The sequence below is a fragment of the Setaria italica genome, chromosome I (assembly GCF_000263155.2).
Source record: "Setaria italica strain Yugu1 chromosome I, Setaria_italica_v2.0, whole genome shotgun sequence".
NCBI lineage: Eukaryota > Viridiplantae > Streptophyta > Magnoliopsida > Poales > Poaceae > Setaria > Setaria italica.
In genome coordinates this window covers 6,114,382-6,136,041 of record NC_028450.1, presented here as the reverse complement: position 1 = coordinate 6,136,041, position 21,660 = coordinate 6,114,382, and the positions used below count along the sequence as shown (strand labels likewise).

The 21,660-nt window shown below is 45.4% G+C and overlaps 4 protein-coding genes across 6 annotated transcripts; 1 reads left to right on the top strand and 3 right to left on the bottom strand.

Annotated features, from left to right (window-relative positions):
- Positions 1-449: 449 nt before the first annotated feature.
- LOC101768823 (CASP-like protein 2C4) lies at positions 450-2,254 on the bottom strand. The gene is made up of 3 exons (XM_004951659.3): positions 1,770-2,254; positions 1,405-1,558; positions 450-998 (listed from the first exon to the last, which is right to left on the bottom strand). Exons 1-3 carry the CDS (start codon positions 1,943-1,945, stop codon positions 726-728), a joined length of 603 nt encoding a protein of 200 aa, XP_004951716.1. The 5' UTR covers positions 1,946-2,254; the 3' UTR covers positions 450-725.
- Positions 2,255-3,905: 1,651 nt separating this feature from the next.
- On the bottom strand, positions 3,906-9,893 carry LOC101768423 (calmodulin-binding protein 60 B). Its single transcript, XM_004951658.3, has 9 exons — positions 9,802-9,893; positions 9,569-9,692; positions 7,252-7,327; positions 7,104-7,162; positions 6,230-6,723; positions 5,989-6,149; positions 5,705-5,908; positions 4,960-5,161; positions 3,906-4,754 (listed from the first exon to the last, which is right to left on the bottom strand). The coding sequence occupies exons 2-9, from the start codon at positions 9,661-9,663 to the stop codon at positions 4,192-4,194; spliced, it is 1,854 nt and encodes a 617-aa protein (XP_004951715.1). The 5' UTR covers positions 9,664-9,692; positions 9,802-9,893; the 3' UTR covers positions 3,906-4,191.
- A 1,864-nt stretch (positions 9,894-11,757) lies between these two features.
- LOC101767353 (FGGY carbohydrate kinase domain-containing protein) lies at positions 11,758-17,226 on the top strand. The gene is made up of 15 exons (XM_004951656.3): positions 11,758-12,007; positions 13,085-13,164; positions 13,256-13,373; positions 13,513-13,691; positions 14,139-14,221; positions 14,310-14,494; positions 14,601-14,662; positions 14,856-14,964; positions 15,049-15,168; positions 15,332-15,451; positions 15,541-15,661; positions 16,182-16,338; positions 16,433-16,505; positions 16,587-16,714; positions 16,830-17,226. The coding sequence occupies exons 1-15, from the start codon at positions 11,773-11,775 to the stop codon at positions 16,950-16,952; spliced, it is 1,893 nt and encodes a 630-aa protein (XP_004951713.1). The 5' UTR covers positions 11,758-11,772; the 3' UTR covers positions 16,953-17,226.
- Positions 17,180-21,529, bottom strand: LOC101768025 (CBL-interacting serine/threonine-protein kinase 21). 3 transcript variants are annotated; one of them, XM_012847932.2, is made up of 14 exons: positions 21,272-21,529; positions 21,098-21,160; positions 20,900-20,971; positions 20,675-20,782; positions 20,437-20,508; positions 20,275-20,328; positions 20,038-20,163; positions 19,871-19,960; positions 19,653-19,790; positions 19,469-19,576; positions 19,272-19,376; positions 17,699-17,761; positions 17,543-17,617; positions 17,180-17,456 (listed from the first exon to the last, which is right to left on the bottom strand). In XM_012847932.2, exons 1-14 carry the CDS (start codon positions 21,440-21,442, stop codon positions 17,373-17,375), a joined length of 1,329 nt encoding a protein of 442 aa, XP_012703386.1. In that variant the 5' UTR covers positions 21,443-21,529; the 3' UTR covers positions 17,180-17,372. The 3 variants fall into 3 exon arrangements, 2 of the variants coding, with proteins under 2 accessions (XP_012703386.1, XP_012703387.1); XM_012847933.2 differs by having other exon boundaries at positions 20,038-20,148; XR_002675608.1 differs by lacking the exon at positions 17,180-17,456 and having other exon boundaries at positions 17,947-19,376.
- Positions 21,530-21,660: the final 131 nt, after the last annotated feature.

Genomic DNA, 21,660 nt, shown 5'->3' with positions numbered 1-21,660 from the left:
CGACAATACAGTGAGCACACAACATCTGAACAGCCTCACGAGATCGACGACAGCAAGTTCTTTTTTTGAGAAGACAATTGCAATATTCATGTATCTGTTTTTTCCGTTGTGATGTCAATGTGACCTTCGTGTAAAATTCAAGGACGAGTTGTTCTAGAAATTCAATTAATTCCTTTTGTTGAATTACCAGCACCACAAGCATAAAAGGATTTCTTAGTTTAGTGTTCAGTCCTTGTTGAATCGCCGACTACAGTATTCATGTACTATCTCCTTTTTCTTTGCAATGTCAACGTGGCATTTGTGTAATCGTCAAAGATTTTCAAGTCAATTGATTCCTTTTGTCGAATTACCAATAGCACAATCATGAAAAGATTTCTTAGTTCAGTGTTCAGTCCTTGTCGAATCGATATTAACTTGTACTTTTCACCTTCAATCCAAACTTTTAGCTCTTTCCCGTTCAAACAAACTCCCGAGGTCTTCATTCAGATGAATCTTTTGTTTCCTCTCTGATCATAAAACATAGATGCAATGTTTCATAAGACTATATCATCTTCATTTCTCGTATGTAAACTTGATCAAGTCGATCGAGACGTCAGATCCTGGTCAAGCAATTCTAATCTTAGCCTTACAAGCAAATCTTGGGCAACAAAAAGAGCCAACGCGTGACACTCTCGCTAGCTGCTTTTCCTTCCCATGCCAACTGCGTTCCCCTGTGATCGGCCGTTTCACCCTAGAGCGAGACGCGCGCACTGCCCGGCGGCGGCCGAGGAGGAGCAGCAGGCGGGGCGGCGGAAGAGTTCGCGCGCGGAGAAGGCCGAGAGGACGGCCATGCCGCCGCCGGCGAGCATGCTGCAGAGCATCCCCGCGGCGGCCTGCTCGCAGAAGCGCGTGTAGATGTTGCAGAGCTTGCTCCACTGCAGCGCCTCGACGCCGATGAGCCCCACGAAGCACGCCTGCAGCGCCGCCACCGTCGTCGCGAACACCATGTACGCGCATCCCTGCAAACGCAACCCACGGTGAAATTGAAATCCCTGCAGAACTGAAAGGCGCGTGCTGGCACTGCCATCTCTGTCCGGGCAGCTCAAGCAGAGCTAACACGGCTCCTGTCTGGTCCCCGTCTCCTACATGGAGAAGACGACGTGACACGAGGAGTACTGCAGCTCTGAATCTCTGATCACCCCAAGTTGCCATTGCCATTAGCAAGTGCTCGAGCACGACAGGGATCGCTGGCAGACTCGGCAAGCTACTCTTTTTGCCAAGCCAGCAAGAATATGAGAGCGACGCCGTTTAAATGGAAACGGTTGGGGACAGGGCATGCCCCTCTGCTCGGCTGTCCGGGAAAAGCGAGCCGGTGGCTGAGCGAGTGAAGAGCAAAAGCGTGGGTTGCGATCGCGCGCACTGTACCTTGTCGAGGAGGAAGGAGGCGCACGCCACCCCTCGGCTGAGTCGCCGGCAGCCACCGCCGCCGGTGGCGACGGCGAGGCGGGCCATGTAGAGGCACCGGGCGAGCTGGACGACGTGGTACCCTGCCGCGGCCGACGCCGACACGATCAGCACCCTGCGAACGCGCAAGAACAACACGCCACGCGCTTTAGCGTTCGTGCAACTGTTTTGGTTCTAGAAAAAGATCAATCCATAGAAAGATAATCTTCCTGCCATGAAAGAAGCTTCTCTTGCTATGCTTCTGTGACACGAAGAAGCTTCTGTGATGATCACTTGATCAGGGTGAGAGGAAAAGATGAAGAGATCAGTAGTGGTGGGTTGCGTACCAGAGGGCCTGGACGTCCTTGGGGACGGCCCTCCGCTGGACGAAGAGCACGGTCTTGGTCTGCGCGCTGAGCCCCAGCAGCAGCGCCCCCGCCGCCGCCATCGCCGCGCACGCTCCCCTCAGCACGCACTCCGCCCTCGCCGGCGACGGCGCCAGCGGCGGCGACCCGGCTGCCATCAGTTCACTAGCTCCTCGGCGCCTCGATCCACCACCGGTGGTCAGCTCTAGTAATAATCCTCCTCGCTCCTGTGCACGCGCTAGGCCGCTAGCTCCCTCTTGTTTCTTTCCTCGGCGAGACGAGGGCCCTCTCCCCTTATAGCTTACACACAGGGCTCGGAGACTTGGGGACGCAGCGCGCCGGCGTGCAACGTGTGTGTCCGGCTTCCCGGGCGTGATCCGGTGCGCACAACAGCTGCACACGAGCAACGAGTTCCCTTTCTTTATTTGCTATCGCCCAGCTATTCGAATTCATTCATGAACCTGACCTCATAACTAGGAATCGTCGAGCAACTTGTTCCAAGCCATCACGTCATGTTTATGCTAACAGTTGGATCGGCAAAACATATCCGGGCATTTTTAGGGCTTGCTTGGTTCCCACGTGCTAAAGTTTAGCACCTGTCACATCGGATGTTTAATACTAATTAGGAGTATTAAATATAGGTTAATTACAAAATTAATTGTACAGATGGAGTCTAATTCGCGAGACGAATCTATTAAGCCTAATTAGTCCATGATTTGACAATGTGGTGCTACGGTAACCATTTGCTAATGATGGATTAATTAGCTTTAATAGATACGTCTCGCGAATTAGCCTAGGGGTTCTGCAATTAGTTTTATAATTAGCTCATGTTTAGTCCTCTAACATCCGAACATCCGATATGACACGGTTAAAGTAACACCAGGTGTCAAACATCCTTAATTACGTGCTCTCTCGATCGTAGCATTTACTTTGTCTTTATCCTGACAAAGGAAAGGTGAAACATTTAAAACAGCAGTACAACGTATTCTGAAGGGCTTTTCTGCTGTCTTGAATTTCTACATTCCAACTAGAGAAAAGAAAATACAAAAAATAAGAAAGAGCACAGGTAGACATATATGAACATAGACACGTGTCCTTCTATGAGCACCTTCGAAAAACTGGACGTGCTCGATTTTTGCACAATTTAAATCCTAAATGTTTGTTCTATTACTGGCCATTCTTTAGAATAAGTATTGTTGGCCATGGCCTATCGAAAGGGAATTATTGCCCATACTGATTGGGGGAGGAAGCATGTCGTGTAAGCGATTGGAGCCATCAGAATTGTATATCCAGCATACTAGTTGTCTTGCAGGTCATCCACATTAACCACAGCACAAGACTTGCCCCAGCTTCAACTTCGAGCGTCAAACCTTAACTGCCTGGAATGCGACGGGTTACCAGCTCAGCTCCAATGCTTAAATGTTCATCAAAACGAAAAGACAATTAGTTCGACCAGGACCTGCAATGCATATTTCATTTGCAGCTGCTAACCAAAGGCAAAAGTACAAACTTGAATTAGTCGATTCGACGAGTCGACTCTTGGGTTTACTCATCTGTCGATTTTTCGGAGACATTTGGGTCGGTTCGCAGCTGGCTTTTGCAGATGATTCAACCAAGGGATCCACGTGACCACGTTTCTGGTGTGCCCAGAGTTTGTACACACCGACATACGAGTGAAATATATGCAAAAATATGAAATTTAAATGGGCAATCAGATAAATGAAAAACTGAGCCTGAAAATCTGGACGCAATTAGTCTATTCAACAACAGTGCCACAAGTTCATTGTTCCTACAAATTACATCAATGATCAGCACATCACTGTTGTGAATTAATTGCGTAAGCCAACCTACAGGTGCGTGCTGCTAACCATGAAGGTTGACCTCATCCTGTCATCCACTGACAGGTCCACTAATCCCCTTTCACTAGGACAGTGAACTGCCCCTCTTGACTCTTTCTGACAGATTCTAATGTGGTTCAGTTAATGGCACATAGGGATCACAATTGTAATAAAGATTGCCGGGAAGGAAAGGGCAGAATAAGCAGAGCTAGCAATTACCTGCTGATAATGCAAAATATCGCCAACAGAGGAGTTTCGCAAAACACATTTCAAGAAGCCATGCAGCGACATACACACCTAAATCTTTGAATTAATTGGCATTGTTACGGTATTCTGCACAGAGGAGCTTGGGGAAGAAAGATACACAAGCATAGGTGGAGTCATATGTCGAACTTAGCAGAGCTATGTTACACAAGCAAATGAGGCGAATTCTGTACAAGATAACAGGACTATTCGTTGTACACTTCAGAAACTTGTTTCGATGGTAATCAGGGCGGTATGAGAGCCACATAGCTACTGTGTAATTTACAGCGGAAAGATAACTTCGACCAAAGTAAGCCACGGCGTTAATCCTCCAGCTCGACGAGCTGCGCCCTTCTCTCGGCAGCTTTCTTCCTGACGAAGATCCCCCACCTCATTGCGGCCTTGATCTTCAGCCACCCGACGACAGCTTTGCCAGACGAATGGCTGCGCTCGCCTTCAAAACCAAGGTTAGGTAAGGGAGAGGGCATGTAGGACTGGAAGTTGAATGTGTCGTCTGGCAAACTGCCAGAAGCACCACCCATGCTGAAGACCCTAAGCAGCTGCTGCATGTCTTCACTCTCGAGCATTTGGTGGCTCTTGATGCGAATGTCTTCTGTGAAGTCATCGCCATACTGACTCTCACGGTTTCTGGGCCAGTCAGTGTATCCAACGTTTGCTGGTTGAATCGACTGGCTTTGGGAAATTACTTGCTGCAACTGGCCTAGTTCCAACCCCATGGCATCATTTGCAGACCCCGTCAGCATGTTAGGTGGTAAGAACGAAAATGTGTCATCGAATGGTGACTGGACATTGCTGGATGAACTCTGGAGCTGTGCTGGATGCGTTGCTGATTGGTCACCATCATACCCTACCGAATCAGATCTGCCTGAAACAAACAAAGAAACATGGTGTTCAAATTGCAAGGCTAGTCTATATTTATAACATATTTTGCATAACTTGGAAATTTCATATCAGATTAATTTCTGTATCAATGTATTTACACAGCCATTAGTGTTTCCAGTTACCATAAGCTACAAACTCAAACCGACAAAAATCTGGTCATTGTTTCTAAAGGCTCAGATGCTGCTTACCTGCTGGTGATGGCCCTGGCATGCTCGTCGAAGAGAGGTGCTGCTGATATGAAGCAGGACCAACAGCAGGAAGATTGGTCTCAACTTGACCAGTGGATGCAGCTTTTTTCTTTGGTTTAGGATTGAAGAGACCTTTGCCATCATATTCAATGACATACATCCAATTGTCATATGCTTTCTTTACCAATGCATCAGCAAAGAGCTGTAAAGAATAAATAAATTCTAATCAGTCAGGGGGTTTACAGAAAAATAATCTTATACTTGTCAACCAAGCAATGAAAAGAGGGCTCATATGAGAGTTAATTCAAACAGAATACTTCAACAGGGTTGGCAATTACTACAAGCTGATACTTCTCAAGAACAGTTACAGTCAATAGAAGGCCACAGGAGGTCTGACACATTTGAGTTAAGCGATTACAAGCTTCTCAATGATTGACAATGCCATTAATAGCAATAATATGGTAAGTTCTAAAAACTTTTCTGATATTCAACATCATTATCCTTGAATATGTAGAATTGTATGTGAAGAATTTTAGATTCTAGATCAATGTAACATAACAACAGGTTGGAACTGCAATTCTGATGACCTAAGTTACATGATTTTCAACCAAAAAAAAAGTATCGGCTCGCATTTTTTTTAAAAATAGCATCAATATGTAATTTAGCTTTATCTTGGAAGACAACTTATAAACATACGTAATTTCAGTCTTAGTCAATATCCTGAATATATGCTAAGTTGACTGACCTTTTGGCTATCATCAAGACTCTCAGATGAATAGAACTGCTCGCCAGAAATCAACCCACAGAATGCATAGATATTGTTGAAAATAGCACCAATACTTCTGCTCTCATCAGAATAGTATATGTAATATTTTCCACTTAAGACACAAGTCTTTGCATGTTCCACGAGGGTTTCCCACATCTTGTTGGACATACCACTTCCAAGTATCTATCACAATAATTAAAAGTCAGAACCCAAAACACACAAAAAGGAAACGGAAACCTCCCCCTGCCTCAACAAGAACTTACACTGCGCAATTTCTGTGGTTCCCGAACCACAAGCCTAAGGAAATCCTCAACTGTAGATATTCCAGATTTGTTCAGCCTCTTATGGAATGACCCATCCTTCCCTATTTTTTCCAACCTCCAGACCTCATCTTTCAGTGTAGGTGGATAATGCTTCTTGTACACTAGACAAATGAAATTTAAATAACTTAGATATATAATACATGTCAAGAAAAAGAAACAGTGATGAATTTTTGGGACTTACATTCTCCTCTATGGTCCTTAACCATAAAAGCTTCAGTTTTTGCTTCACGAACGCGAACACCCTCACAAAACCCTGAGGCAATCTTCAAACCAAGTCTGAATTTCCTACTCCTTATCCAGCTAGAGTTATCTGTGAACGTAAGCTCCCCAATTGTTCCGACGCCTTCTTTTAGTGTGACTTGTAGATCACCAGTTAAAATAGGCCGCTTTCCCTCACGCTCCTTCACAACATGACTGTCAAACTCTTCCCCTGTCCAGCCCTCTTCATCTTCATTGTTGAAATCACCTTCGAGAACAACAATATCAAGTTTGGCGGATGACTCTGGACCAGAGGATACAACACAACCAGAGCCAGCATCAAGCAAAACAACATGAATTGCAGCTCCCTGCTCCCCTTCAACTTTTCCTCCGGTAAAAAGGGGAAGTGACAGCCTTGTACGGAACTGGAGTTGCAGAGTTCTTCCATCAGGACCTTCAATTCGCTTTGGGGAAGACCTGTTATAATTGAATCGGTAACAGAATAATTGTTAGCATCGACATTATTCCTTGTTTGGTTTGTAATCTTTTGAGCACTAACACAGAATGGTAAGTGAAGGAAAATGACTTATTCTTAATTAGACTACATGAATAAGTCATCAATGAAAGAACTACTGTCATGCACTACACACAATGTTTAATAGAGTAAGAAAAAGGATATTTTGTGCTTTACATCTATAATATAGGAGGAAAGCTAATGTGTACAATTTTCTGTAAAAGAAAATGTAGCGTGTGTATTCGAAGCTGATAAGATTACACACTACTAAGATGCCATTAACGCACAAGGAACAGTTGAAGAACTGAAAGAATATGCATTTAGCGAATAAGGACAGGGTTACCTTCCACTGATTGTTGCAGGGCCAAGTCTGACCAGTGCGCGCTCCACTTCTTCACTAACCTATCAAATTAATGAAGAATACAGTCAAATGTTGAAAAAGGAATGATTCTATTCCTGCCTGATGTCTCTTTTGTACATAATGTTCTTACTACTCTACGAAGAATTGGTTCCAATGATGAGCAGAGCCTCTGTAGACTATCCATCTTTAATGCTTCAACAATAACACTGCAAAGTAGAAAGAGAGACTATTTACTACAACTGGAATGTGATAAGTCACTACTTATTCTGTTATTCGTACATCAAAATAACGTGCCAAGCTTGCAGAAACGAGCAAGCAAAAGAACCATTTTTGGCAGCAACAAAAGTCTATATTTATAAAACTGCAACAACTATGTTTGCTTGTCCTGATTGTGTGACAGTCTGAAGTTCATGAACCCAAAGTCAAAACATAACTAAGGCATTCCCGAAAACTATTAATATGGCAATCAATAAAGACATGATAAGTTTGGTGCATGTTCAGTCTTCAACTCGAATTTGCAAAGAGAATACATGTATATGCAACTGAAATATAACACTGATTATTAGAACCATAACTCTATTCCATTCCTGGTAATTGTTCTACAACAATCCATGGATCCCCAAATCTATCTAGACTCGTACCAGATCCACCAATATTATTTGTTTCCATAGCTATGAATAAAGAAGGTGGCATGCACTCAGTTCAGTAATTCACTTGAGATCTTCACATATACCTTCAAAATGCTAGATCAACCTAAGTAACTAGGTGGTTTAATATCAAGAAGAAATAGGCACCAAAATTCACATAAAAAAGGACTCCAACTTGGGTGGTCTGCGCACCTTCAACCAACTGGGCTAGGCCATTTTCTTTGTGCACCTTGTAGGGCACACTTGAAAGAGGTTGCTTCAACTATTAAAATAAACAGGAGACATACCAAACTTGCCCCAGGAAACCCAACAGTCAAACAAAGCACTTTTTTTAATTAAAAAAAGGAACAGACAAAGTACATTACTCACATCCAACTAGGAACAAGAAGGTGGACATTTTGTCGATACTATTAATACACATACTTTCCATCTTGGTCAACGTATTGCTACTAGTACTCCATTCTAGAGTTCATGTTCTTGCACTTACTCCAGTCATATATACATGTTGCATAAGACATGTTAGCAGGAATTAAGGAAACCGATCATTTTACTTTTCGGCCCTTGTCCTTTCCATTCACAATCCATTCACCTGTTCTCGGCTTGCGTGCCGCACCCGCTGCCAATTCTGTCATGTTAGCAGAAATTAAGGTACCGGTCATTTTACTTTTCAGCCCTTGCCCTTTACATTTGCAATCCATTCACCTGTCCCCAGCTCCATCAGCCGCCGCTGTCTCCCCCCGCCACGTACACACCCAAACCTCCCACCCATCGCCTCGCAGCCACGTGCCTCTGCTGCTCCCAAATTCAACGCCCCAGCCAGCTCCTGCTGACCAATCCGGTGCCTAAAATGGGTTGCTGGTGCCCTCTGGGTGGTCCACATCTGACGATGCAGCGCTGATTGTGGCAGTGAGCTACTCGATTTGGGCAACAAGAAGCTCGTTGTGCCACTTAAATCCTTGCTGCCATGAGTATGAGTGAGCTGGAGGAAGCGTGGCCATGCTCCACTGGGTGGCAAGTGAGGAGGAAGGGCATGAGTACCAGAGCTTCATCTTTCTCCCTACAGCAGGTCAGGGAGCGGTGAGCGACTTGGTGGCTACATGGCTAACAATAGCCAACTCCTCTGGGTCTAGCAGTGTCTGTCAGCTCCGATGACGCATTCGTCTATGGGCACAAGCTGGGACTTGAGGTCGCAATTATCTGTTCTGCTGGAAAACTAACTAGCGCTTGTCAGTGGCAGACAAGGAACAAATTGTTCTGCTGGAAAACTAACTAGCGCTCGTCAGGGGCAAACAAGGAACAAATTGCTCCCAACATGTGACACTTCATGCATTTTTTAACATTGTAGCAAAGCCTCCAGCAGTTCAGTGTCATGCATAAATGACCATAGGGAGTACTACATACCAAACCGAATATATGCACTATAAGATCAATATTTCCTCTAAATTCCATGGTCCAGCGAACCTGTTTGCCATCACTGCAGCCAATTCCCCAACAGTCCGCATTAATCCCAAGCTTAAACGCTGTTCTTAGCACCAATAAGTAGCCACTGAAGCTGATTTAGGAGTTCAGATCAACCAACTAATACAAAGGGAACAAAAAAAGGGGACAAATTCTACAGCTAATCATACTACAAAGCAATCAAGCAATTCCGGCCGAAATTTTCAGTTGCATAACACTGCAAGTCGCATAGTCCTCCGGCGAGTGTTCCCCATTCGTGCAATTAGTTCCTCAGCTAGTCAAACAGGAGCAACATCACGAAGGTAAACACGCACGAAAGCGACATCCACGGTAATTCCTCACCTTGCCAGAGCCGGGGGCCGCGCCCGCTTGGCCTCGGGGCGCCCGTCGTCGGCGCCGCCGGCGGCGGCGGCCTCGAGCCCGCGCTTCTTCTCCATCCCGCTGGCACGGGACCCCCGAGCCAAATCTGCACCGAATTCGGCGAAATTCGCGTCAGATTCCAACTCCTTCGCAATTCGGCATGCGCGGGAAATCAATCTAGAGGGGTGGAGGGAGGAGAGAGACGGATTGCTCGCCTGGGTTTCGGACGCCGGAATCGGAGACGAGGGGAGGGGAGGACGAGATCGCGGCGGGGTCGGGGACAAGGGCAGGGGAGCGACCGCGCACACAGTCTGATGTAGTAGGGTGGGGGGGTGGAATGAACCGTATAATATTACTGGCAACGTTTCGCACCCGACCATCAACCCGGCACTTGCGAAAACATCAGTGACATGTGGGCTCGAGTTGAGGCCTATCAAGTCGGTCCCACCCGACGTCGCGGGCACGAGGGCGGGTACGCGGCGGCACTGGTGCGAAGCGAAAAGCGGGAGGTGCACGTTGCGGGCCCGCAGTGACAGTGACGTCGCGATCTGGCTCTGCGTGACGTGGCCTCGGCGCCACGCAAATATCCAGAGGGCAGCGGAGCGCGGCGCGGCGGTCCACGGACGGGCGGCGTGATCTTTTGGCGGGGAGGGGATCATGATTACCACCATATGGAGCAAAGCTCAAGGGAATAATCAACACGTGAGTAGGTCCGGCACCACCCTAACTACGCTTGAAAAAGAGTAAGTTATGATTTGTAAGTTCTTTTTGACGCTGACACTCTGTGAAAGGGAAATCTTAATAGTTAACATCAAAATAACTGTAAGAGAGATGTTATTATAAGAAAAAATCATGCAAAGCTAGATTTTGGTAATACCACCAAGTCTTAGCATGTCGATGAGTATATTTAAAATATCATTTTAACTATAATAGTACCAATAGCATCGATTAATTCATACTGCTTACCCATAAATTACCAAAAAGTGCAAAAGTTCTGAGATTTGGGGGTAAGGAATACCTTAACCTCCCGTAACTTTGGAGGACTGCCGAGAATAAACTAATCCGACGGAGGCGATATATAATGAGTAGGGCCACGACCGCGAGGTGGAGTGAACGTTCCTGACAACGTGGTGATAGGTCGGTGATGAAGAAAATTAGGGTAGGAGAGACTAACACCGCCTACGCTAGTTACCATACCAACAGTAGGAACATAGATAGAGGAGTCAAACGAAGTGAATTAACTCACAAGTCATAAGAGAAGTCATAAGAGTTTAAGAAGAAGAAGCATTGGAGCCTACAGGTTCTAAATAGATGGATGAGGCACGTTGATTGGCTTCAGTGATGTTGTTTTGATTCTCTCTACTGCCTTAACTGTCTAGAAGGAGAGTGGCGGCTATGAGTTCTATCCGACAATTTTGGTTCTAGCGGGAATGATCGAAGGAAGGACACAAGCGAAGGGTTAAAGGAGCAGTTTATTCGGACAATTGGTCAATCTAATACTCAAATAAAAATCAAGCTAGAGGAAAAGCAAAATCTAAGTTGTGTTGATAGAGGATGTGCACTTTAAATATATTTAGAAATACATCGAGTACAATTATTGTTGGTCTAAATGGCTTCTTAAAGCATTTGTACAATTAGTGAGGCGTGGCATCCTAAATATTGATAACATCTACCCGGAAAAAAATGATAACATCATAAAGGATATCGTTGATCGAATCATAGGCGCTATTGAAAACATTACAAAATCTATAGACATTCATAAGATAGGTAATCAAAAATTATGACAAAGTTAATGTCTAGGTCCCCGAAAGATAACATATTCTACATTTTATCACATAAAAGTGTTTGCCTGATGGCAATGGTAGGTTGTCACTTGTGGATCAATCAAGTGAAGATATTACAACAAATATCAGCAAGAAAAAAAACTTACAAGAAAAATGGCGTAACGCGATTACTATTTATATCGATCCTAGCACTAGAGCTAATTGAGAGATGCTATAAGAGTAGGATTTTCTTGAGAATATTTCTTATCTTTAGGAATTTATTCAGAATCTCATCAGTGTGTGTATTTCCATGGCCTTCGACCACTCTAAAAAAGAAGTAGTAGGCCTCTCTCGAAAAGTTCATGGAAATGAACTCTGAACTTCGCTCGTCACAGTGTTGACTAAATCTTTTCTCCCATCTGTATGACTGATACGCGGGCCCTGTGCATACGGATCAGGCCAAGCCGATCCAACACACCCGATGCGGAACAGTGGACCACGCCCACGTGGGCACCCTTGTCAAACCCCGACCGCTCCTCTGCTCCGCTCAGCCGCCGCCGCCTCCGCCCCCGCCGGCCGGTGGCTGCCACCATGTCCCCCGGCAGCTCCGCTTCCGTATACCTAGGCGTCGACGTCGGCACCGGCAGCGCTCGCGCAGGTTCGAGCTCCGATTCTCTCTTTTCAATCCTCTTTTTATTTACCTTTGCCTTTATTTTTCGTGTAAGGATTCGTCTTCGTTTCCTTAACTTGGCTATCGCCGGTTTATTGTTAAATTATCAGTTGGATAGAATGATCAACTTCACCAAAAATTGACCTAAGTCTGAGTAATTTACCATTTTCTACGAGTATTTGGACTCCGAGTGACCAAGTTGTTGGCTGTGGGTCCAGTGATGTATAAAATGGTGGTTCATCAGAGAAAGGTTGCTGGTAGTTGTTGCTCCGATGTAGAGTAATCTAGGTTAGGCATCTTAAATAGTCTTTCGGATATCATTTTAGAATAGATATGTAGATAATAGCTGCACCCAGACCAAGTGTTCAATCTGATTCAAGAGGACATCAATCTACGAAGATCAGGCAACCCCTTGTTGGGTTCATGATGTATCTGTATCTTAATGTTAGCGCTAAGAGAGATTTTTATTGATGTAATATCACCTAACTTGTACCCTGGACGTCTCTACTCTCTGTCTTAAATGAATAGCAGTGCTCCTGCTCCCTTTCAAAAAAAAAAGATGATAACTGCACGCAGAACCAGTGGTGTAGCCAGGATTTTGAATTTAGGTATTCATTGTGAATTTTTTTTTGTTCAATACAATACACAACATCAAAAGTGTGAGCACAAAAATGATGAAACCTCATTGGATCCTCATAGAAACTCCTTTTAGAATGAAAAAAAATCTACTATTATTCTTGTTTTTATACATGTATTAGCACTACATGATATATGTATCAAAACATCTATGTAGAATCATGGGTATTCATGTGAATACACATGAATACCTCTAGCTACACCCCTGCGCAGAACTGTCTTGGGTCTTGACACACATGACATTTTAGAAGGGAAATACTTCACATACAACCAATTTATATAACTCCACTGCAACCAGGTGTTTTGAACCCTTTGTTTTAGTCTTTGACACCAGTGTCATTTGAGACATTTGATCTTCTGGTTAGAAGTTGTACAAATGTGTTGAACATAAGTCAGTCGTTGTGACCTGTTCTTTGTCCATTGTTTCAGGTCTCTTTGATCAGAAGGGTAAGTTGCTGGGGTCAGCGAGCAGTCCTATACAGATATGGAAAGAGAAAGATTGTATTGAGGTTAGGAACGATTCATAACTGTGCAACGTATTACATAAATGATGCATGCAGGAAGTACCATTTCAATGTGTTCGGTTTGTTTTATATCCAGCAATCATCGACGGATATCTGGCATGCAGTCTGTGCCGCGGTGAAATCTGCTTGTTCACTGGCAAATGCAGCTCCTGAGGATGTTGCTGGCCTTGGTTTCGCCGCTACTTGCTCCCTTGGTTTGCTCTGAACTCTATTACCTCTTGCATCATCATATACAGAGGGCAAAGGTTGACATTTAAATGGAAGGATTGGTTTTGTGTCTGTGGGAAATCTAGGATTTCACCAACTGAACAAAATAAAATATGCTGCTTGCAGTTGCTGTTGATGCTGATGGTTCCCCTGTGTCGGTTTCTTGGAGTGGTGATACGAGGAGGAATATCATTGTGTGGATGGACCATAGAGCTGTAAACCAGGCAGAGAGAATCAATGCTAGCAATTCACCAGTACTGCAATACTGCGGTGGTGGCGTTTCACCAGAAATGCAGGCTCCAAAGGTCAGGCTTATGGGTATGGTTGATACCATGCATATATGCAAACTTTTTTCTTGCTGGTTCATCATTGGTGACCACTGTCATTGTGCTCACTGTCAGATAATATTTATCTTGTTCTTAACACACTGCAATCCTAAAGTAGGCTTGAATGTCTCAGAAACTTAGATTCTAGTATTTAGGAAGTGGAACACCATAATCTTTACTTGTTTTGATGTCATCAATATTCTGGCTTATTTGCATTGGTATCAAGAGAGACTGGAAATGATGTTCAGAAAGTGACGCATATTGTAATGGTTTTGGAATATTTGCTACAGTTAGTACTGTTTTAATTAATCTTTTTATATTAAAATATTGTATTCGAGAAGGGGCGAAGTAATTGGTTCTGTGTTCTATCTTTGTATCTGAGTTTCTCCGTTGCTGTTCTCATATTTAGACTTTGTGCATTTGCAGCTCTTATGGGTGAAGGAAAATCTGCAAGAGTCTTGGTCTATGGTTTGTAGGTGGATGGACCTCAGTGACTGGCTAGCATATAGGTGAATCCCTATCTTTGTGTGATTTTGCCGTAACCCAGAAGCTGGTGAGTTGCTTTAACATTCTTTGCTCTGGTGCTTTCTTTTGTAGAGCAACAGGTGATGACACCCGCAGCTTATGCACAACTGTCTGCAAATGGACATATCTTGGACATGCACACATGGAACAGTGGAAAGAATCTGATTCACGCGATATGGAGGCATGTGGATGGGACAATGTTTTTTGGGAAGAAATAGGGTTGGGAGACCTTGTCGAAGGAAATTGTGCAAAAATAGGTGAATAACTGTTCTTTTATTTTTTGTACTGAAGTTGACATATTTATTGGTGTATCGTTTATTGATTTTTCTAATACAGCATTAAGCCTTTGGGCAATGTAAACAGGACGCAGTGTTGCTTTTCCTGGTCATCCTCTTGGTTCTGGTTTGACAGCTACTGCTGCAAAGGCAAGCAACTTAGTTGTACTCAAAGCGTTTTTGAGGTGGTGTTGTTCAAGTTACTTTGTGATAAACTGTATTGTATAAAGCTACATTGCAATCCAGTTGTTTTGGTGCTTTCTCTACAATGTGTAAGCAAGAAATGTCTGCGCGGTTGATTTCCGTTGTTCATCATCTGACATCAGTTACTTCTAAATCTTAGGAATTAGGCTTGCTTCCTGGTACTCCAGTTGGAACTTCACTTATTGATGCTCATGCTGGTGGAGTTGGAGTCATGGAAAGCATCCCAGATGAAGAACTTAAAGCTGATTGTTAGTAATGGTCATTTTTCATGATTTGATTGATACTTGCTTTTAAAACTCTGTGCATATTATATTTTTCTGACATTTTTTCAGTGTCTGATGAAGAAGCAATATGCCATCGGATGGTACTGGTTTGTGGGACATCTACATGCCACATGGCTGTTTCAAAGAACAGATTGTTTGTTCCTGGTGTCTGGGGACCATTTTGGTCTGGTACAGTGCTTTCTCACATGTATTTTTTCTACTTCCTTAAAACCACGTATTTGTTTTGAGCTATTTCTTGTCAGCATCTTTGTTAGTTTGTTTTATATTAGTTCTTTTCTATCTTTTGTTGGTCATGTTGTCTAATACTGCCCATTAATGCTTTCAAATTCAGCAATGGTACCTGAGTTCTGGCTCACAGAAGGTGGCCAAAGTGCAACTGGTGCTCTACTTGATTACATTATCGAAAACCATGTTGCTTCTCCTCTTCTTTCTAATCGTGCTTCTTCTCAAAGTATGTTTCATGTCTTATGAGGCCCATCATCTTATTAGCTGCTTGTATAACCATGTAAAGGAGCATAATTTTCTGCTCAAATTATCCAGGCATATCCATATATGAGCTCCTGAACAAGATGCTGCTTTCAATGTCGCATGAGCAAATTAGTCCTTTTCTTTCAGCATTGACTCAAGACATCCATGTCCTTCCAGACTTTCATGGAAATCGGTAAGAAATAACATTACACATTTACCGCTTAATATTCAGTAAGAATGTTGGTTATCTTCGGTCTCCTTGGCATATTTCCTGTGGGACACAAGACACATTATGATCACAGACCAGAGTGCTTTCTCTGTGTCTGACTTTAACTCAACGGGCTGCTTATTCTTCGATGTCTACTGTTTCTGTTTGTCTCCAGTTGGTGAAAACTCATTGGATCACATTAACTGTTGTACAATGCACTCACCAAATTGCAGTGAGACATTTTTCTTCTTTGGTAATCCTACTAGTTAGATGTCTGATGAACAATATGACAACAGAATACAATCAGTGAGGCTGCAAGCAGTATCATTTATTTATGAGACTAAATATCATGCCAGAATGGTGGCGTATAATACAATTCACTTGCCTCATGTTATTTGTTCTTTCGCTCATGGACATAATAGTATTCTCTATATTTTGGTTAAAATTTACTTTTCACCAAGTGGCACACTTCCAATGTATTTGACTTGAATGCAAACTACTATAGGTCTCCCATGGCTGATCCAAAATCCAAAGGGGTGATTTATGGCTTGACACTCGATACAAGTGAGAAGCATTTGGCTCTTCTGTACCTAGCAACAATTCAGGGCATTGCTTACGGTACTCGTCATATTGTGGAGCACTGTAATGCTCATGGACACAAGGTACTTATTTTCTCTCAATGTTTTAATGATTAACTTTGTTGGATAGCACAGAGCTTAATGCCTAGATTAATTATATTTCCTTTTTACATAATAGATCGACACCCTTCTTGCCTGTGGAGGACTTGCAAAGAACTCTGTGTATATCCAAGAACATGCAGATATTATTGGCAAGTCCCTTCTTCCTGCAATCATGCCTCTACAACTTCTTACCTCTTCTGATGCATCACCTTTTGCATCGTACTGTGCAGGATGTCCAATAATACTTCCTAGAGAGAACGAGCCTGTGCTTTTGGGCTCTGCTGTTCTGGGTGCTGTTGCTGCCAAGAAGTTTCCTGGTGTTCGTGATGCAATGAAAGCGCTTAATGCAGCAGGGAAGGTATTTCCCAATTTTTCTTCAGCTGCGCTCTATGCTGGACATTAAACATGCATAAGCTCTTAACTTTGATCTTCTGTTTCCACTGCTGGTTATAACTTGGATTTTTTTTTTGCAGGTTGTAAATCCGTCATCAGATCCTAGAGTCAAGAAATACCATGATGCAAAATATCAGATATTCAGGTCCCTGTATGAGCAACAACTCTCTCATCGCTCAACCATGGAGCAGGCATTGCAGTAGGGCTCTATGACCACTTATCACTGTATTCTCTGCTATATGAAAAACCTGGGTTTCACTCTCATCACCATGTTTTCTTGGATTATTTACATGTAACCTCTATCGATACAAGTGATGATAAAATGCCTGTATGAATTATAGATAGCAGGGTAAGATGATCCTTTTCACAGGAATGGGGAATCCACAAGTTTGTGTGGTGTTAATAAAGGAAGGAGATGATAAAACGCCTATGTAAATCAATAAAGATATATCTTGTGGTTAAAGTGCATATGGAAAAGTTTGCGTTCTCATTCTATGTACCAATTTTGTTGCATGCTACAACATAATCAGTGTTGACCCTGCATGAGCAAGGACGCTAACTCTAATCTTTAGTCCTGCTCAGATTGATCGCCATCATCCTGATCAGCTGTTGATCTTTTGCTTCTACTCAGATTTGTTCACTTCCAAGTCAGATGAACTGCCGGGCTGCTGCTCACCATTGAGCAAGCTTGATAGGCTTCTGCAGAACTGCTTGCAGATCAAAGAATTGCATTGCTCATCAGTGAAACGTAGAAGTTAGAACTGAGCTGAAACAGAGCATGGAATGAACCTACCTCTCTATATGCTCTCAGATCCCCAGTGGACTTGGACACTTCGACAATGCAGTGTACCGGAGTCACCTCGATCACCTGCATTTCTTATAATTTCAGCCTATCTATGAAGCTTCAAGTAAAAATGGACCAGACGGTTTCAGGGTTTTGGAGCTTGACCTCAGCCAGAAGAGTCAGATCAGGTATGCTCCTTTCAAGCAGTCTGCTGTCCTGAAGCTTCACCTGTGCCACATTGAGAATTTAGGCCCTGTTTGGCATGGCTCCAGCTCTGGATGGAGCTGCTCCACTCCAGAACTCCAGGTGGAGTCAGCTCCATTCCAGAACTCCAGAATAAAATGGGATGTTTGGCTAGATGGGTGCTCTCAGCTCCAAAAAAATCAATTTTCAGTGTGGATTGCCATTATTACCCCCCAATTTAGGTCCCACTTGTCATTCTCTCCATCCCCATCTCCTTCTTCCTCAGAAAGGCTGCTCGGCAACCACGACACACCGTTCCCTCCTCTTTTTTTCCTTGCCCCGGCGCTCCCGTCGCCTCGCAGGAGCAAGCAAGCAGCTCACCTGCAGACTTGATCTCCCTGATCTGCCATCGAATCCAACAACCAGGGCACCAGCTACTCCAATCAGTCTCCCCTTCCTATCTAATCTCTATCTCTCACACGTCAACCACCAGCAGCACAAATCCATGGAGGCCAAGACATTTCCGGTCCTCTGCTCCTCCCTTGCTCGAGCAGAGCAAGCAGATCTCTGCTCCTCCCTTGCTCGAGCAGAGCAAGCAGATCAGCGCCCCATCCCCTTCTCTGATTCCCTTGCACGGTGTAGTGAGGCAGCGGACGGACGGCGGCGTGAGGGAGGCGCGGCCGCCCGCCGGTGGAGGCGCGCCCGACGGGGCCACGGCGCGGCTGCCTGCCGGATGTGAGGGAGGGGTCGGCGGCCTGGTCCGGCAGTGGAGGGAGGCAGCGGCCGGCCGGAGGCGTGAGGGCGGCCATCCGCCCGCCGATGGAGGCGCGCCTGACGGGGTGACGGCGCGGCTGCCTGCTGGATGTGAGGGAGGGGCCGGCGGCTTGGTCCGGCGGTGGAGGGAGGCAGCGGCCGGCCGGCGGCTTGAGGGCGGCACGGCCGCCCGCCGACGGAGGCGTGCCCGACGGGGCCGTGGCGCGGCCGCCCGCCGGATGTGAGGGAGGGGCCGGCGTCCTGCTCCGGCGGTGGAGGGAGGCGTGGCCGCCCGCCGGTGGAGGTGCGCCCGACGGGGCCACGGCGCGGGCGCCCGGCGGGGGAGCAGGCGCGCCCGACAAGCGAGAGGTAGGGCGAGGCGACTGGCGGCGCTGGCTGAGGGAGGCGCGCGTCCACGCGAGTAGCAACGGCGGCGGGAGGGAGGCGCGACATGGGGGCTCGGAGAAAAGAAAACGAACCGTTTTTTCTGTAACGAGTGGCATTGGTGGGTAATTACCCACCAACTCCACGAGGAGGTTCAAAAGAGAGAGTTTTGGAGCAGCAAAAGAGGTGCTCCAAAACTCCACCCCCATTTGCACTACAGCTCCATGGAGTTGGCAGCTCCATGGAGTTTTGGAGTTGGAGTATTTGGCTATTTTTTTTGCTGGAGTTGCTGGAGTTGTGGAGTGGAGCTGTGCCAAACAGGGCCTTAATCTTAGCTGCTGCTTCAAATCTTGAACTGTGTTATCTGGAAAGGGCTTTCAGGAACGAAGATAGGGAAAATGTTATGTGGTTTAGTTACCATGGAGCTGTCCAATCTCCACATTGACAAGCTCACATCCTGAGCTGCAACTCTGATCTTCTCCAGTGTTTCCTGCAATGTATGCGACGAGCCAAACTTTGTTTTCTGCAGATCATCAGTTAATCTCCGAATCAGTTGGCAACGATTTATTGATACAGCCACAAAGTTGAGATCGGATTGTTCAGAAAATCGTGCACCTGCTCTTGGAAGAGACCTGACAAGTCGAGATCACAGCAAGTTGCGATCAGTTGGAACGCGTTGATGAACCGCCCAGGTTCCGGATTCAGTTCTGCGGCTTCCCTTACCTACACACAAGGGCAACTTTAGCAATTTGAGAGAGGAAAAGAGCGATGCACATGCAAGGAGCAGTGTAATGGTTACCTCTGAAGCGTGACTGCTTTCACTGTCTGTGCTAACCTCTTCAAGATCAGAAGAACCATCATTGTCATCATCAGTTCGTGATGGATTGTAGTCCCCTTGGAACCACTTATCATCGAAAATATCGCTTATCTTTGCTCTCTGTGCCATTTTTTAAAGATGTTGAAAATATTAATACCTGAAGGCTAATACTCGTAAGCATTTATGGAGAATTTAAGTACCCTTATAGGAGATGGTTCCAGAATCCTCAAAATGAGCTTCTTCTGAAGGGGAGTGAACCATCCCGGGAAAGTGAATTGCGCCCTGGAGATCTTTTTGAAGAGAATGGCTATGTTACCATAGCATCCAATCAACAGAGTAGTAGCAGAAAATATTTCTAGATGTTTACCCTTCTGTACAAGCTTGTCAGGCTGCGGTCCTGAAACGGCAGATAACCAGCAAGCAGTTCAAAGAGGATCACGCCACAAGACCAGACGTCCGCTGCCGCGCCATCGTAACTCTTGTGCAGAATCACCTATCAGATGCTCTGAGCTTTCGACAAATTTGCAAGGTACAGCTCCGGATGGACCATGCAATGCTCCTGTTTGTGCTTGAATGAAAAAAGTTTTTGTGAAAGTTGCCGTACCTCAGGAGCTATATAGCAAGGCGAGCCGCAGGATGTGGATAGCAACTGCCCTGGCTGAATCAACAGAATTTTTGTCAGAGTTTCAGTATTGGATCTGAGCCATTTGATCCAAAAGAAGATAGTCGAGTAAATGTGATCATAAAAATGCATGCAATTCCTAACCTTCGTTAGCGCACTGAGTCCAAAATCAGATACTTTGAGGTTGCCCCGGGTATCTAGCAACAAGTTCTCTGGCTGCCCACAACGTCAGAAACAGAAAGAGTGTGTGTGTAAACAACTCAGTGATGCGATTATTTATCAGGTGACGAAATTAGGCAAGAACAGAAATGATGACTTAGGAGACGAAATGGCTTGTTTCTGAACTTGAAGTTAAGTGATCATCAGAGGTGCAGAACGATACCTTGAGGTCTCTGTGGTAGACGCCTCTCCTGTGGCAATAGTCGACAGCATCGATCAACTGGTAGAAGTACTTGTTCGCTTCCCTCTCATCCAATCGCTTGAGGCAACTCTTTCAACAGGATAACAACGAACCAAAGGCAGATCAAAATCTGTCTCCAGTTAAGACTAATACTAATCACTCAAGAATTGTTACTGTGAACGCCGATCAACGATCACGATGCCTTACCAGCTTGTCAGAGAGCTGCCCTCCGGAAACGTACTCCATGACCAGGCATATCTTCGTCTTCGTTGCGATGACCTGCGCATCAATTCGCATACACGCATAAGGCGAAAACTAGAAATCTTGGCAAGTCTTAGGCTTATAATCTCTAATTTGTATTTGTGACCACGGTGCATAAATGGTGAACGAGTTTCAGTTCATTACCTCGTGTATCCTGACTATGTTGGGGTGATTGAGGAGTTTCATGGCGCGTATCTCCATTTTCACCTTCAAAAAATCTCAGCAAATCAACAAACGCTCCCCGGTCCGCCATCAACAGCGATCCAATTTTCTCATGCTTGGAATAAAATAAGCACCGCCCGGCGCGCTCGTGCTCACTTGGTGCATGAGGTTGTTCCTGAGCACCGTCTCCCTGTCGATGACCTTCACGGCGACGGTTCCGCCGGTCTCGACGTCGGCGGCGAGCCTGACCTTGGCGAAGGTGCCCTCGCCGACGGCCCGGCCGAACCTGTACTTGCCGACGCTCCCCGTGGATTCGACGAACCCCATCTCCCCGTCGCTCTCGACGCCTGCAGCCTCACTTGTCTGCCTGCCGGCGCGACGCACTTGACCTTAAATGATGCTGCGCGCGTGCCTGCTGCACTTGATGCCTGTGAAGGTAGCCAGTGCGGAGCCTGCGTGTGTAGCAATTGCTGAATTGCCACCGCCGGTCGCGGTCTGCCCTCCCGTCGCCGGCGCGCGCCTCAGCCATGGCCGACCGACCGCGA